Source organism: Blennius ocellaris (genome assembly GCF_963422515.1).
Source record: "Blennius ocellaris genome assembly, chromosome: 16".
NCBI classification, from domain to species: Eukaryota; Metazoa; Chordata; class Actinopteri; order Blenniiformes; family Blenniidae; genus Blennius; species Blennius ocellaris.
The window spans coordinates 4,340,388-4,355,906 of record NC_137665.1 but is presented as its reverse complement, the minus strand read 5'-3'; the positions used below and the strand labels follow the sequence as shown (position 1 = coordinate 4,355,906).

Here is a 15,519-nt window from a genome sequence, read left to right as displayed (position 1 = left end):
TCAAGAAAATGGACTACACTTGTCTGAGGTGTTGGGTGGGTGTGCAGCTAGTCGAGGTAAAACCGAGCCCCCCGGTTTGCATCAGTCGCAGGAAAAGTACAGCTGTTTGTCCATACAGGTGCAAAGAGGAGTTAACTGATGTGTTTGCATATAGAGATTTTGTACTTCGATGGCAGTGTGTTTTCAAACCTGTGAATAAATCCTTAAAACTCTGTATGTGCGCACTTCTCAAGAGTGACGAGAAGCATTGCCAGGTAACCAGGTGTGTGTTCTTATTGGTGTGGATGTGTGTTTGCTGGTGGCAGGCGGTGGGTCTAAAAAAAAAAAAAAAAGGGGGGGTTGGGGGGGGGAGGAAAAAACAAAAAACTAAAACAAAAAAGTTAACGGATCACGTTCCCACTGAAGGAAAAAATTCTTTAAAAAACAAACAAAAATAAATCCTTCTTCTCTTGTCCTTCGCCCACGCTTCCTCGTCACCCCCGCATGTGTCCTTTTGTCAGAAAGACAGATTCACACCTCCTGGTCCTCGAAGACCTCCAGGAAGAGCGGGGGGAACAGTTCGTTGGGACACTCAACCTTCATGTGGAGGAAGCGGCTGGCGTGGCACGCCCCGATCATACGCAGGTCCGTCACCTTCATCAGCAGCTTGGGCCAGAAGTGGGGAATGTTGTGCTTGCGGTAGTTGATGTAGTGCTCGAACGCCAGCAGGTAGGCCTCCTGACACTGCTCGATCTTCTCCACGCTGGTCAGCCCCGAGCGGTCTGCACGACAGGAGACAGGACTCATGATACAGTGCCAAGAATGTTTAAAACCTCACTTTTTTGGGGGGGGGACACTTGGATCAGACAAATAAATCCTTCAGTGTGAGGCCCCATTTGAAAAATTTACAGTTTTTGCGTTCGTTCCAGAAATGGTACAAATGCTGAAAACAATGTAGTATTCATGTGGGGCCACTAGTGGGTGCTGTTGTTTGCTTTTGTATTGAAACCACACACGTGCATGCAGAGAACAACAGGCTATAAACATTAACAAAGATTTCATTGCTATTACGGTTGACTTTCAACTCTAAATGACCAAGTCCTGGGAGAATATCGACTTGTTATTGTTGATCTACTATCAGATGTGCAAAATAAGGATTTACTACGGCCGAGGTGTGCATGCACAGTAGCAGCGCTTCAAAAAAAGCTGTGTTTTCCAACATTTCTATGGAGATAAAGTCAAAGACAAAACACCCAAAATGCAGCAAAAGTTTTCGGTTTAAAACATGTAAACTTATTTGGATTTCCACCAAAATGAGGAAATGATTTTTGTGGAACCAGCTGCCATGCAATAGCAGTGCTCAACTTCCACTCAAACAACTTGGACTTTAGTATTTTGCTTAACAACTCTTCTACACACGTGGGATCGAACCCGAAAACACTTTTTGCTCGAAGTTACTATAAAACTTCTAGCAGTGGAGCTGCAGGATATCGGGTGAAGATGCCATAACTGATTAGCACATACGAGTGGACAATCGCAATGAGCTTGTTCGTGGAAATGCGCTGTTATTCCAAATAACAGTGCCCGTTTAGGAGTGAAAGCCGAGAGCTTGCTCGAATGCGTCACGGGAAATTCACAATAACAAGGAAGGGTGAAGAGAAAAGCACCTGGAAAACATGATGACTCAAGCTGCGCAGAGTGTGGACGAACACAGACTCTTTGAAGTAAGAAAAAAAACTTGACGGAAGACACAACACATCTGTGGTTTCAGGCTGAAGAATACCTAACATGACTGGTAAAGTGATCCCAACATACAGTAGAGGCGCAGCTCCTCTCTGAAGTAGCGGGAGATGTCGGTACAACGCTCTGACAGGACATATTTTGTTGGATCGCAAAACCGAGTTGAGTTAAAAAAAAAATTCTCTGCAACGGCTGAGTGATGTGAGCCCAGAGGCAGGGATCTCTCTTATTATTTATGAGTCGGTTATTGAATATTTTACTGTATTTTTGTCAGGATCTTTTCATTCTGCACGGGAGGAAGCCTCTGATGCACAGTGAGGAGAGGTGGGGGGGGCACACATGCAAAACAAAAATGACAAGACCACAGGTAACAATCAAACAGCTAGAAAAACAAAGGTTTTCTAGAATCAGAAATATAATACGTGAAAAACTTACGTATAAAACATGTTCTCTCACATTCACCGTAAAGAGTTTGAAAACAACGTATTTCGGACAGGAAGTCCAATCCAGTGTTTGTAATGATGGCTTCAATACTCACGTAAAGAGGTTCCCATTGTGGAGGGTATTCCCATGGATTATCGGAGTGCAATGAGATTTTGACTGTGCATGTAATGTTGATGGCTTCTGGAGTATGCGCACGCATATACAGTATTCATGTTGACATTATATAATTATCGTAACCCTGACATGTCGTTGTTGCTGTCGCTGTTCAGACCAGTGAAATGTAACGTACTGGGTTCCTTTCGAAAAGTGACCACTGAATGTTCATGAAGCATCAAAGCCTATTCTGTAAGTCTTTTCAAAGTTGAGATCGAGCCAGCGTCGCCCCCGGTGCCGCTCACCTGAGCTCATGAGCAGCACGGCCTGCATCAGGGCCACCTCCGAGTCGTCCAGGTTGAACTGCGCCAGGCTCTTGCCCAGATCAAAGATGGCGTCCGACACCACGCCCAGCCCGCCGTTCTTCAGCTGCTCGCGCTTCACGGCCATCTCGCCGTTGAGCGTCAGCGTCTCGCTCTCCGGGTCGTAGCGCACGGCGGCGCGGAGCGACATGATCTCCATGCAGCAGCCCTTCAGCAAGATGATCTGGTCTTCACAAGGCAGCTGCGGGAGAAAAACGTTTTCATTGGGGGAAAGGAAAGTGGACAGACCAAGACCAAGACTTTAATTCTTCTGAAAAGCACAACACAATTATTTGTTAACCTTCACTGCTGCCCCCTAGTGTCCACAAGACATGTGCTCGCCCAGTTGGAGCTTCAATATAAACATATTACATATATTCCCATATAATATTCAGAGCTGCCTTGTACATTCTGTGGGAAGGTAAAACACTGTACACTCCACCTGATTTCTAATTTTAAAGCAAAAAAAACACAAAAAAAACAGACAAATTTTAGTTTTTGTGAGGGATTTTTCAACTTTGTTTTTTTTTCAAGCTTTGAATGGTCTGGGGCCTAAATCTATCAAATAAATAAATGATCTTTGAAACATCCAGACCCCTGAGGTTCTCAGGAAGAGGTTTACTTTACTCAGTGTTTCAGAGTTCGAAGAATCAAGCATCAAAATGTAATAAAATGATTTGCTCAGACTTTCGATTAAACTCTAGATTTTACTTTTTTCAATTACCTTTATCTTAATATAGTTTTTACTATGTTTAGTCTACTTTTTGGGCAGTTGTTTTAATCTATTTCCTTTACTTCTTTGATAAGTACTGTGAATTGCGTCTCGATGGGGCAAGAGAATATATGTGCTTTCAGCTTTTATCAGTGGAGTTTCAAACCCAACAGATGGACGTTGACAACATGTGTTTGGGGTAAACATGTGAATCTATAATTAGCAGGTATTCATTTGTTGAAAATACTGTACTCCCTCAATTCCCAGTGGAGATCATCGTGTTTGGTGTTCAAGATCTGGCAACTTGGGTTTCCCAGTGGAAACATGGGACAAACCAAGCCTCATCAGCATTACACGCAAAACAAACTTAAAGTTTTTAAATGAAATTAATAGTTTTATCCACCAGTTTCATTTCTATAAGGATTTCCTTTCATGCGGGGAAAGGGCATTCCTCCTGCTGTATATAGTTTATTTCTATGTCCCCAAACGTGCAGCAGGTAACTTCAAAAGTCTTTGCCTCAAAACAATTTTTTAGAAAAGTGGAACTGATTGTCACAAATGAGTCTGACGTGTCGGACAAAAGTGAGACGATGTTTCGGAGCACTGCGGAGAATAACGTACACAATTTAACTCACAACAAATCCCCTGCTGTGCTTTATGTAACCGAGAAGTCCCTACAATATACATGACGACTGCACTCTGCTAGGTGGGGCACGCATACACGCGCACACGCATATACACTGGAGTGGTGACTCATCATTTCATCCACAGAGACAGAATTAGGCAGATGCGGAGGGTGAGGAGGTGGATTATTATTCGGTATATTCCCAGATGATGAGCAGCCGGGCGAAAGCTGCAGGAACAGGAAGTGCACATACCCCCCCCGCCCCGGAAAAAAAAAAAAATCATTTCAGTTCAGGACTTCACCATATTTACTGAATTGCCTGCAGAAAAAAACTGCATGTTTACTTCTGCAAATTCACAAATATGTACAAATATAGCAGCTGTCAGTAAAGATGCTGCTCATTATAAAGCACGACTTTGTGTTTAATGAATGAGTGAACATGTTGGGGCGGATACAAGATCCAAAGGAAGTGAACGCACTAAAATATTTATTGTAGAAAGTAGGCGCACAGTAATGGAAACTTCACTGACACTGCGAAATACTGTTTAAACACTCGGGATATTTTCGTTTCGTTCAAAGTGAGCGGTTATTTCCTTTTAAAGTTTGCATTTTGTTTGAGATTTCTTGGGATAAATGCTGTCAGTCAGTCACTTGCTGCGTGGTTTCTGAACTTAGACACTCTTTCTCCAGCTTTGCGAGTGAAATCCCGGATTTACCTCGCATACTCTTGCTCAAGTCCGGACACTTGATTACCAAAGCATGCGCTCGACATGTGCTTCAACGTCCTATGGACGCACAGGCTGATTTCTACTCCACTCACCTCTGAAAACATGGGCAACTTCTTGGCAAAGTCGACGACGCGCGTGATGGCGGGAGTCATGATCTTGGTGAACTCGCTGAAGGCTTCAAGGTCCACTTTATCTCCGTCCGACGTGGGCATCATGGGACCCTGGCCGATATCGTCGGGCTGGAAGCACAACGGGGAGAATCGGGCCTTGTTGTGACACGCGGTATTTAACGAAATGTGTCATTATAAGGTTATGAGCGACTCCTAATTCTGTGGTTTCAACTTCCCAAAGCTCAAACATTAATGCCGGTGTCAAATTAGTTTGGAAACCGTCGAAAGAAAGCTGACTTTCACACACATGAGCCTTTGAATCTGAGCTCCCTCGCCCTTCCTATAGATCAGTGATTAGCCGGCAGCAATAAAAGATGATAGGAAGTGGATTATCGGTCCAGTTGGAATTGTAATGGGACAAATTGTTACAGCAAATCTTCGTCCAACTCTTTGTCAGATCGCAAACAAAACAGCAATAACATATTACACGTTGTAATATAAAGCTGATTAATGTTTAATGTTGAAAGAACGCTTGTTTGCAAAGCCGTTCCTGCAAATGTTGATTAAATTAGTCTGCAGAACTATTAAACGTCTCACCAGTCGGCACCAGGAATATTGATCAGTTCAACAAATGAGTGTTTTATTCATGTACAAGGCCATTTAACGATCATAAAGCGGCCTGCCGCATGGCAGGCTTTCAGAGCCGTCAGTTTTAGAGCGACTCGGGAGGAAAACAGGGAGATATTCTCTCACAAAACAAAGACTGACTGGCAGAACTTTCATCCAAAGCCAGGGGTTTCAAACCCAAGGCCAAATACAGTCCAATTTAATCTTGAGCCGGCCGCACCGATGAAATAGTGCCATAATAACCTTTACATTTAAACTTTAATGTTTATTTTGTTGTGGTGCAGAGTATATGTGGTGAAAATGTCTATCATAAATCCTATGCAAAAGTCAGGACACTGTTCCAATTTTAATGAAAACTTCTGGTGCAAAATACAGTGAAATGTCCAAAGAACTTCCCCTGCAGTTTGCTATATTTCCCGGCAGCATCATCAATAGCTCAGCTCGAGTCTCAGTCCAGCATTATATCTGCAACGCTTTAGAAAATTTGCTTGGTGGTTTGGCAGGAAGTCCCTGTTGGGTTTCAGAGACGTTCTTGTGTTTTGTTTAGTTTGCATGTCCTCCCTGTGTACGCATAATTCTTTTTCTCTTGACTCGAGTGTGATTTTCCTGTTCACATTGAGAAACAGCAGTATGCAAGGTGGATATCAGTGTCGCCATAAACCATATTCAGAAACCAAATGTTTCATTCATCCATAAAGATTCTTTTTTGGGAGGTTGAGCCTTTTTTTTTCGTTCTCAATCAGAGCTGGCGGGAACGCAATGGTTTCAATTTCTCGTTTCAGAGGGTGAACATGAAGAAGTCCGTAAAGATAAATATGGATTTTTTTTTTTTTTAAACTGTGAACCACAAAAAGAAAAAGAAAAAGAAAAAAAACTCTTGAAAATTTGCATAGTAGACTATTACATGTTCAGAGGACTGAAAACCCTGAGCCACGGCTGAAAGCTCAGCTTGTGGGTTGATGTTTGATTCTCTCCTTTTTTTTTTTCTTCCCTCCATTGTACAGCTTTTACAATAAAAATGGGGCTCAGTCCTGGTTTGTTTTTTGTTCAATGCATGAAACTCGTCTCAGCTGGTGCAGCGGTGATGAAACACTGACTAAGAGAAAGAAAGAAAGAAAAAAAAAACTGAATCTTTGAAAGTCACTGCTCATTAAAAGGCTCGGAGACTCACATGGCAACAGCGTGGAACCAATTTAAATACCGCCACGCTATAAAAAGACAGAGCAGATAGTAGACAGGAGTGCAGAGCAAATTAGGAACACATCATCTGAGTTTAACAGGCTGACAAAAGGATAACGAGAGGAGCCATATCGCGGAGCAACGGGGACAAATAGGCTGGAGTCAGCTTAGAGGGACGCGGCGGTAGCAGTGCACAGCTGATCCTCATCCTGTTTTGATGAAGAGGGATAATGGGAACACGAGCGCCGCGGCAGACAGGAAGCAGCTTTACACAATGATGGAGTGGCTTTATGGATCACTTGGGGGGGGTAAACTTGAGGGTCATTAGCAGGATATCATAAATCAGCCAGACAACAAACGGCGGTAAAAATCTGCTAAAAAAAAAAAAAAATCATCCGCTGACGTTGAACACGGTACAATGTGTACAAGACGACGCAAGAAACAACAGCGAGGACTTCTGATGGCCATTTATGGGGGGGGGGGAGTTTGGACATTCCCAAAAATTGTTATGTGCCTATCTCTTTTTTGATTTTGCCTATATTTCTCTGTAAAGCTGTGACATTACAATGGGATCAGATTGTACTCTGATTGGCTCTGTTGCTCACTCCCAAATACACATTTTGCTCTCAGGCGTCCTTGTCTCCTTTATCCACAAAAAAAAAAAACCTTTCAAAAATGCTTGTAAAAAAAAAAAACTCAGAAAAAACCCCCCCAAAAACCCCCCATATCTCTGCCTTTATGGAATGGTTGCCTGGTAACTGCCATCCGACCTTTGTGCCCGAGTAACCATCGCCGTCTTTGAACACGCGAGTCGGGGTGAGGGGAAGCCGCTGATGAAACGGAGAGCTGTCCGACTGTCTTTCTCCACGGAATGAAAAGAAGTCGATTTCCTTCATGCTGGAGCTTGATTTTTGAAGTGGAAACGACTCCCAGCACACTGCGGGGAGGAAGCTTTTGGAATAACGAGCTGCATAAAAGAAGGAAGGAACTGCGAGTGTGGGTCCCAAACAACGCCCGCTCGCTTCATACAGCCAGTTCATGTTTACGGGAGGACTTTGGTGTTTTCTGACGCACCTTTTTCTAACCTTTAATAGAAATCTGTATGATGCTTCAGTTTCAATTAAGCATAGATTATGTCAATCCTCATAAGACTGTGTCAACAACTCAACATACATATAGGATAAGGAGTTTATTTACACCGTGCATTAACGTGCAGCAGAAATCAAAATTGCTTGTAAAAAAGAGTTTTTGCGGTTTTCTACGACTGACAGAGAAAGAGGGACGTTATTCATAAGGCATAAAGATAATTAAATGATGAATTTGTGCTTGTAATCATTGCAAATCGTTGTCACATATTGCAAGTCCAACTCCCAATGACGTATCATTTCAAACTATAACAAATTTCTATTGTGTATATTTTGGGTGGCACAGTGGTGTAGTGCTTTTCCCCCTTGATCTCATATTGATAGGTACCAATACTTTTTTTTGTGTGTGTACTGTTTGCACGTCCGCGATCACGCCACTGCTCACAAGCCACTTCTGACCTGACCGGCCAGAACTTACCAGGAACTTGCGTTTCTGTTTCCAACTGGAGCCCTGGGCGTTGGTGTGCCGGTGGGCTTCGGTCACCATGGTGATCAGCTCCCACTCCGCCGTGTCCGGCTCGGGCCTCACGTTTAGCGTCTTCACCATCTCCTCCCGCTTCCTTTTCTCCCGGTTCTCTTCGATCAGGCGCCGCTTCGCCACGCGCTTCGAGTCGTCCAACACCACTGTTGGGGGGGGGGGGGGGGGGGGGAAGGGGAAACGCTTATGTGACTTCGTGCGATTTTGCTCCGACGGCGGCGATAACGGATCGATTTGACTGTAATTTGCACGTGATACGAGTAGACCTTGCGCTTTAATGTCCATTCTCGCCGCTGAACCTGAAAGGACATGGCTAATATTCATTTATGAGCTGTGGATGGATGACTAGTGGACCAGATGTCTGTAATCAAGGAGCTGCGCCAACACGAGCACTTTGTGTCCATTCAGCATTGCTAATATGTTCCCGCAGAGACGCCCACTAAATGACTTTCAGCTAATTTGCTCGGGATAATGACAGTTGAACCGGAGTGCAATCCAAGAGAAAGAGTACGCATTACTTTTATAGGCATGTATTATGTACGTTACGTTGAATACCCAACACTTCATATTGTTGTGTGCAGACTAAGGTATTGTATAAGTAGTAAAATTGCGTGCGCCAAATGCTGCTTCACTGAGTAATGAAAAAAAAAATAAAATAAAGGTGGGATATTGAAGTGCTCTGTGCTGGAAGTAAACTCCAGATGTTGTGAGTTTGTGTTTTTACCGAAATAACCGGAGGAACGGAAACTATTTCCTTTATCCACAGGAGCACATGTACAGCTAAATTAAAATCATCCCCAGCATTCCCAGTGGAAGGATGTGCAGATGTGTACATGTGCTCCTGACTGCATTAACTAACAGCAGAGTAATTTTTTTTTGCTGTTTTTTTTTCCACATTCTCTGGCTTTTTCTTATTTATACTCAACACAACTTAATAAATATTCTGCACAAATGAGAACAAGTTGTACTTTTTTTATCTAACCCGATGGAGAAAATCAAGACTTTTAATCTTCTTCTTCCTGCAGAAGCTCATTGTTTGGCTACATTTTAATATTTGAGACGCTATTTTCTGTGACGCTTGGGTCACCGAAGCTTTCAGAATCTCCATATCTGACTCCATTTCCAGGGACTCAATGGAGAAGAAACTCAATGGTTTCATCAAATTATTTAACGGTAACAAATCGGTACAAAGTAATCTGATTAGCAGAGTTTACATGGACTCTGATCGGCTCATAAACAGCATTTCACCAACTCCTTTGATCCCATTGTAATTTCGCCACTGTGCTACAGTCTTCATATTCTTTATTGCTTTGTTGTATTTTCTAACCCTCTTCTTGTCGAGAGCCCTGCTGATGTACAGCACTTTGTAACACTGGGAAGTTCTGTATGAATAAACTTTATTATTTCATGGTTCAGATTTCTTTCATGCACCTTCAAGAGCTCCATATATATTAAAAAAAAAAAAAAAAACTGCCAGTGAAGCAGCAACACGCAGGACTGAGTGTGTCTGCAAGTGTCATCCTGATGCAGGTTTCATTTTCACATCCAACACCCAATAATAGAAAATACATCTGATCTCCTCTGAGAGATCTTGAGGTGGCGCAGGTGGTAGATTGATGTCTCGAGGCGGTAGAAAACAAATACGTTGCAAGTACCTGATCTGAAGTTTTTGGTGGAGTTTTCTTCCCTATTTTCGTACAAGCACTACTTTGTAGGCAGCTGTCGTCCATTAATCCTGGATTTACTGAAACATTAATAGAATTAGTAGGATTTTGGGGAGTTTGTAAAATTCCTCCAGCACCTGATAACAACAGGATCTCTTAATACTGAAACCTCAACATGGATGTCGTTTGTATGTTTTAGATCGAACCTCAGGTTAAATGAACAACATGCAAAGGCCTATGACCTTTAACCCTTTTTCTCCTTTTGAGGGTTTTTACTGTGGCTTTTATCTTTCATTTTTACTAATATGTTTTAGGCTTTTATTTCCTAATGACTGATTCATTGCCTAATTTTATGGTTCGTCTAATTAGTATGTTTTCATGTCTTTATTCTCTCTTGTTGCACTTTGTTTTTCCAAAATGTAAAGTGCAGTATAAATAAAATGTATTATTTTTTTTTATAAAATCAAAGTGTTACACTATAAAATGAATTGAAAAGAAAGTTAAAAGCAAAATTGATTCCAAGATTGGTGCGTAAAGTATTTTGTCTTACATTATTTTTGCCATAAAAATAAAGACAGTCTGAATGATGAATTGCTGATGTATCTGTATCAGTGGCAGGCAGCTATGGTTTTCTTTTAGCCAGTATTGGTTCAGCATCAATAATCAGCACATTTAACTTCTGAATAACTGAAGATCTTCCCCAAACTCCCAGTTTGCCGTCACACTCTCAGCTAATTATTGTGCAACTGACAGTATTGATGGAGGAAAGTAGAATTTTCATTGCGTCAACTATGAATTTTAGTGCTTTTCATCCAACCCCTGAGAAAATATCCCAGTGGTGTTGAAAAGTGCTGACTGACAGAGCCATGACCGCAAGGATACAAGCATCTATGCTGCGACCTCGTAGCTTTTCCCGCTGGTGTAAATAATTGGACAGCGTAGACTTGATGAAGTGCTAATAACTCACAGTCCATGGCCATTCCCACAGAGATGCACTTCTTGAAGCGGCACAGCTGGCACTGGTTGCGGGTGATCTTGTCGATGATGCAACAGCTTTCATATTTACAGGAATAGGACGGATGGAGGTTTTTCTGGATGGTTCTGCGGAAAAAACCCTGGGCGAGGACAAAGGAGGGGGTCAATTAAAACGAGTGATCGAATTAAGGGAGAAAACATGCAACTCAGAAATCAAATCCTAAAAAAAAAAAAGAGAAATAAAATTAAATAAAATGTTCACGTGTTCCGATGAGAATAAAATCGGGAGCGTAAAATGGGGTCAATCACATGTCGGGCTGGTGATGGCGTGGTGGGACTCTGAGATGCACAGTGAATATCTCTCATCTCGGAGAAAGAAAACACAGCTGGAAGCCAGCCTGATTGGAATCACACTGCATTAGCAGCTTACAAAAACTTTGTTTTATGCACAAAGGTATCCAAGGAGCTCCCCCCCCCCAAAAAAAAAAAAAATTTGGAAAATCTTTTTTCGAGGAAGAATCTTCACTCAGAAAACTACAACACTTCATTGGTAGAACCCATAAAACACTAATATCAAAAGATAATCGCACTTTTGCTTCTCATTTCTGATGTGGTTCAAGAATAGCTGGAGCCATTTTTAGTCGGGCTGCTCTCTGGGACGCCAATCATGGAATAATAGATGTCTTCTCTGCAGCTTCACACCTGCTATCAAGGAGCCTCCCGCATTGTCTCAACAGCTTCTGAAAGGTTGATTTTCTATCGCACAGAAACCTGAGCACACATCGATTCACATTTTAGCCATAAATTCTTGCTGCTTTTTAACCACGCAGGGTGAATTGATCAAATATCCACATCACACTTGTTCAGGTTTATTAGAAATGATGGATGTCCTGATCAGACAAATGCTGAAACAGCCAACAACTTTCTGCACAAGGAAGTATAAATATCCAGGAACAAAATGACAAAACATGTTGAGGGGAATTGGCCTTTAACCCTTTTCCGACAACATTGAATGAATAAATTTGGACTTTGTTGACTTTTTCAAGATGGATTAAACTTGTAATATCTGGAACTTCTCCAGTGTTACTCTGTTTGATTGGACATTTATACTGCAGATTCCCGATGTCCATGTAACAAATAGCATATGTCTTAACAGATTTCTTTCTCTGGTAGCTTTTGCATTTTTAAGAGAGCCGAAATCTGCGTGAGTGTTACATAGACAAAAAGCGGAAGACTATTTTTTCAATGTTTCTGCTCACAGCATTTTTACATCAATGTAAAAATTTGCAGTTTTTCTCTACTTCTCATGCTTTAGTTTGTCTCCACAGATTCAAAAGCTGAGCCATCTGCTGCTCATTTCAATGCATTTGGCCTTTAATTCTTAATCGACAGCATTTGGAGGAGCCCCTACTGGAGTTAACATCGTATATCTAGATTTGAGAAACGTCACAAAGAGAAATAAGAAAGCAGAGTTGTCCCATGCTGTCAGTTTAATAATGGCATAAACAATCACAGTTCTTCTTTTTTTTTTAATGATAATTATCTGTTAAGTAAACAGCTTTTTTTTCTGCTTTAGGCGACTCTTTATCTTTTAAACATCCATTAAAAACCTTCCGCTTGTGAAATTCACGGCCCTCAATAAAAGAACATAAACACGGCCTCCATTCAGCGTGAACTCGGGCTCATAAATTGAACAAGGGAAACCTTCAAACTCCCGGCCTCTCTTATAAATTTAAGGAAAATATGTGAGAGGAATTTAACTGGAGAACAGCTAATTAAATTCTTTTTAGATTTCGTTGGAATATCTGATTAAAGAAGCACACAAGTTCCTTTGGCTTGAACACGTAGAGCTTGTTTGGGAGTTAATCAAATCAGAATAATTCATTTAGGATGTATTAATGCTTTAAAACTAGCAAATGTTCAGCCAAGCATAAGTCACTTTTTACATCCTGCTTCAGCCTTATTGATTCTTTTTTATTTTTCTTCGGTTGCTCATACTTTAAAATCATTCAGCTGACTGTTGCTGTTTGAAATCAAGCGTTCACTTTTCTTTCTGCTGTCAAGAACATTTTTTTTTTTTCCTCGTCTGATGTCAGCTGTCATTTCAGCTCCAGATCGACTTCCTTCGCCTCCTGTCAGAGGCATCAGAGCCTGCGATGCGTCACACTCTTTATTCCAATGCTTACACTTTTTCTCTGCTTTGGGAAGTAAGACAAGAAAAAGAGGGAAAGAGGCTGTTTGTGCCGCCTGCTTTATTCCCCAAACACACATTGCTTATACATGTGGAGGAAACTTTGACACAGCTGTCAGAGGTTTGACTGTGCATGTGATGGTTCATGTCAACAGTCACTTAAACCTGCTGTATTGTCGGAGTCAGTGTGACGTGATGCAGACGAAGATTTATAAGGTAACACGCGACTGTACCGCACTGTAAAACCACTGCTTTTGTTCCAGCTGGCCCGTCATTTGTTTCTTTTGTTCCGAGTGAAAATAGTTGAAAAGCTGCATTAGTATTAATGCTGTCTTTGTGGTTTGTTCTAATACCAGTGCACTTTCTCTTTTTGCAGTTTCCAACCACAGCGTTTCAACATTTGCTGAGTTTTTAGTCAGTTTCCCAAAAATGTTGGCGCATTTCTGCGTCTTACTTCTGCCTTGTCGTCATTCATGTAATATTAGAAGAAGTGAATTACGATCTTTTAATTACAATAATTTAGTAATAAAATAGGGCTCCAGCTGTTGACATGCTGAGTGTATGGAGACAATTATCCCAGTACATTCAGTGCATATGTTGGTATCGCTATGACGACAGATTTATGTCATCTCCAGTAACTAACAGAAGAAACTTTTCTTTATGGTAGGAGTGCCTTGTTAAACTCAAACTTACCTGGCCTTCCTCACAGGATCTAAAGTAGTAAAACTGTGATTCTCCTCCCAATACGGAGGTGACTATATGCTGATGACACAACTTTGTTCCGTAAGAGTTACTTTTTTCTGGGATGCTGCCTCTTAAAGCAGTTAAGGCTCAACTCTGTTGGTAAGTAATAGATGTTGGACTCTACCTTACAACCCTCGCAGGTGATGCAGCGGTAGTGGTAGCCGGTCGCTTTGTCCCCGCACACCACGCATGGCTCGTCCTTCTCCAGGTAGCTGGGGATGTACCCTGGAACAGAGACGCTAAGAGCTATAGGAGAGGAGGAGGAGGAGGAGGTCGAAGAGAAAGACGGGACGGAATGAGAGAAGGGTGAACGAGGGGGAGGTGCCAGCGAGGGCAGGGCGGGCGAACAGGTGGACCGGCGAGCAGTGGTGGTGGTGGTATCGGGGGGGGGGAAGGAGGGAGCAGTGGTGGCGGTGATGAGATGTGGAAAAGAGGGAGTGGAGGGAAGGCAGGGGGGGGGGGGGGGCTGAGCGTTATCACAGGGGGCTTCAGTGAAGCAACCTGTGCACATGGCCCCCCGAGAGACTGTGATACAGGACGGAGCTCACGCAAAGAGCAGCGAGTCTCCTCTGAACAACACAGAGCGGGTGTCATGCCAGCTTATGTGGTTCACACTCACATTCTCGTAGTCATCAAATATATGCTTTTCAACTTGCTTTTGTCAATGGTTCTCCTGTGAAGCCCTTTTGATGCTTTGAAAACGAGAATATGTCTGAACACGATGTTTCCCTTCACAAGTGTGACCTCCAAGCTGCCATGCTGCTGCACGGTGACTGACAAGTCATCTGAGGATGCTCGCAAACACCTTCATCCTCATTCAGGCTGCCCACCCAAACAGCATTTTGCAAACATGCATTTGCACGCTGGAGAATTGGACCCCCCTCCACCTCAACACAACATATCCAAACGCACACATACGCACGATGGCTTCTGGGTAGCAGACAAACCAAAGTAAAGTTTGTTGGCTGGAATTTTTTTTTACCCTCTAATGTCTGAGAAATACAAATAACAAACAAATACAAAAGTAAATGCCCTTCATTATAACCCTCTGTTTGAGTCGACATCGGTTTCCAAATACTGATGAAATTATCGCTTTTGGCCGTGAGTAACAAGGTCTTAGTAGCCCGCAGCTTTTTAGAAGCAGAAAAGTTAGTAGCACTGTTTAACGGGACGTTCTGTCTTCATTTTCAGTCCGTGGTACTGCTCTGCACTGCGGGTTTAACAGCAGTTGTGATTTATTATGCGATTACTTGGATGGGATTTGCTGCAATGTCTGAACGTGGCGAGCTGCCTGTTACACAAGCCTCCCTTGCTCACTCATTTCCCTGATTGAATAAACGGTAATGAATCTCTGCTCTTTTTCTTCATTACTGCCAATTGGATGATGGAGGCCACCCGAGGCGTTCTACACCCGTGAAGGAGGTGTTTCACCTTCTCTTCCTCCATCAGGAGACCTCTTAAATTAGTGTTTTTCACTTTTATTTAATCTGTTTTGGGCATATTTTTTTTTTTCCGCTTTAGTTTAAGGGTGAGTGCTGAACTTAACGACCCAGCGCGAGGTTGATTGGGACCTTCGCCCTCATTAGTTTGTTTTAACAGAGGCCCACATGCCCTCAGTTTGTTTCCAAGGGTTTTGTGAGAAGTTAATCCAAAGTAACACTCAATAGTTTTCTGAACTTTAGCTTTGGTGCATTTTTGTGTGTAAATATTGATTCCATGGAGC

General features: G+C 42.3%; 1 protein-coding gene across 2 annotated transcripts in view; it reads right to left on the bottom strand.

Moving 5' to 3' along the window:
- Positions 1-264: 264 nt before the first annotated feature.
- LOC308141145 (thyroid hormone receptor alpha) overlaps positions 265-15,519 on the bottom strand; it is a 40,106-nt gene continuing 24,851 nt past the window's right edge. Inside the window, exons 3-8 of one of the 2 annotated variants that reach the window (XM_080511173.1) lie at positions 13,921-14,042; positions 10,854-11,001; positions 8,163-8,368; positions 4,776-4,922; positions 2,562-2,820; positions 265-761 (exon numbers count right to left, since the gene is read on the bottom strand). In XM_080511173.1, the coding sequence (XP_080367299.1) occupies positions 511-761; positions 2,562-2,820; positions 4,776-4,922; positions 8,163-8,368; positions 10,854-11,001; positions 13,921-14,042 (1,133 nt within the window). In that variant the 3' untranslated portion in view covers positions 265-510. The remainder of the gene's footprint in view (positions 762-2,561; positions 2,821-4,775; positions 4,923-8,162; positions 8,369-10,853; positions 11,002-13,920; positions 14,043-15,519) is intronic. The other variant, XM_080511174.1, reaches the window with a different exon arrangement.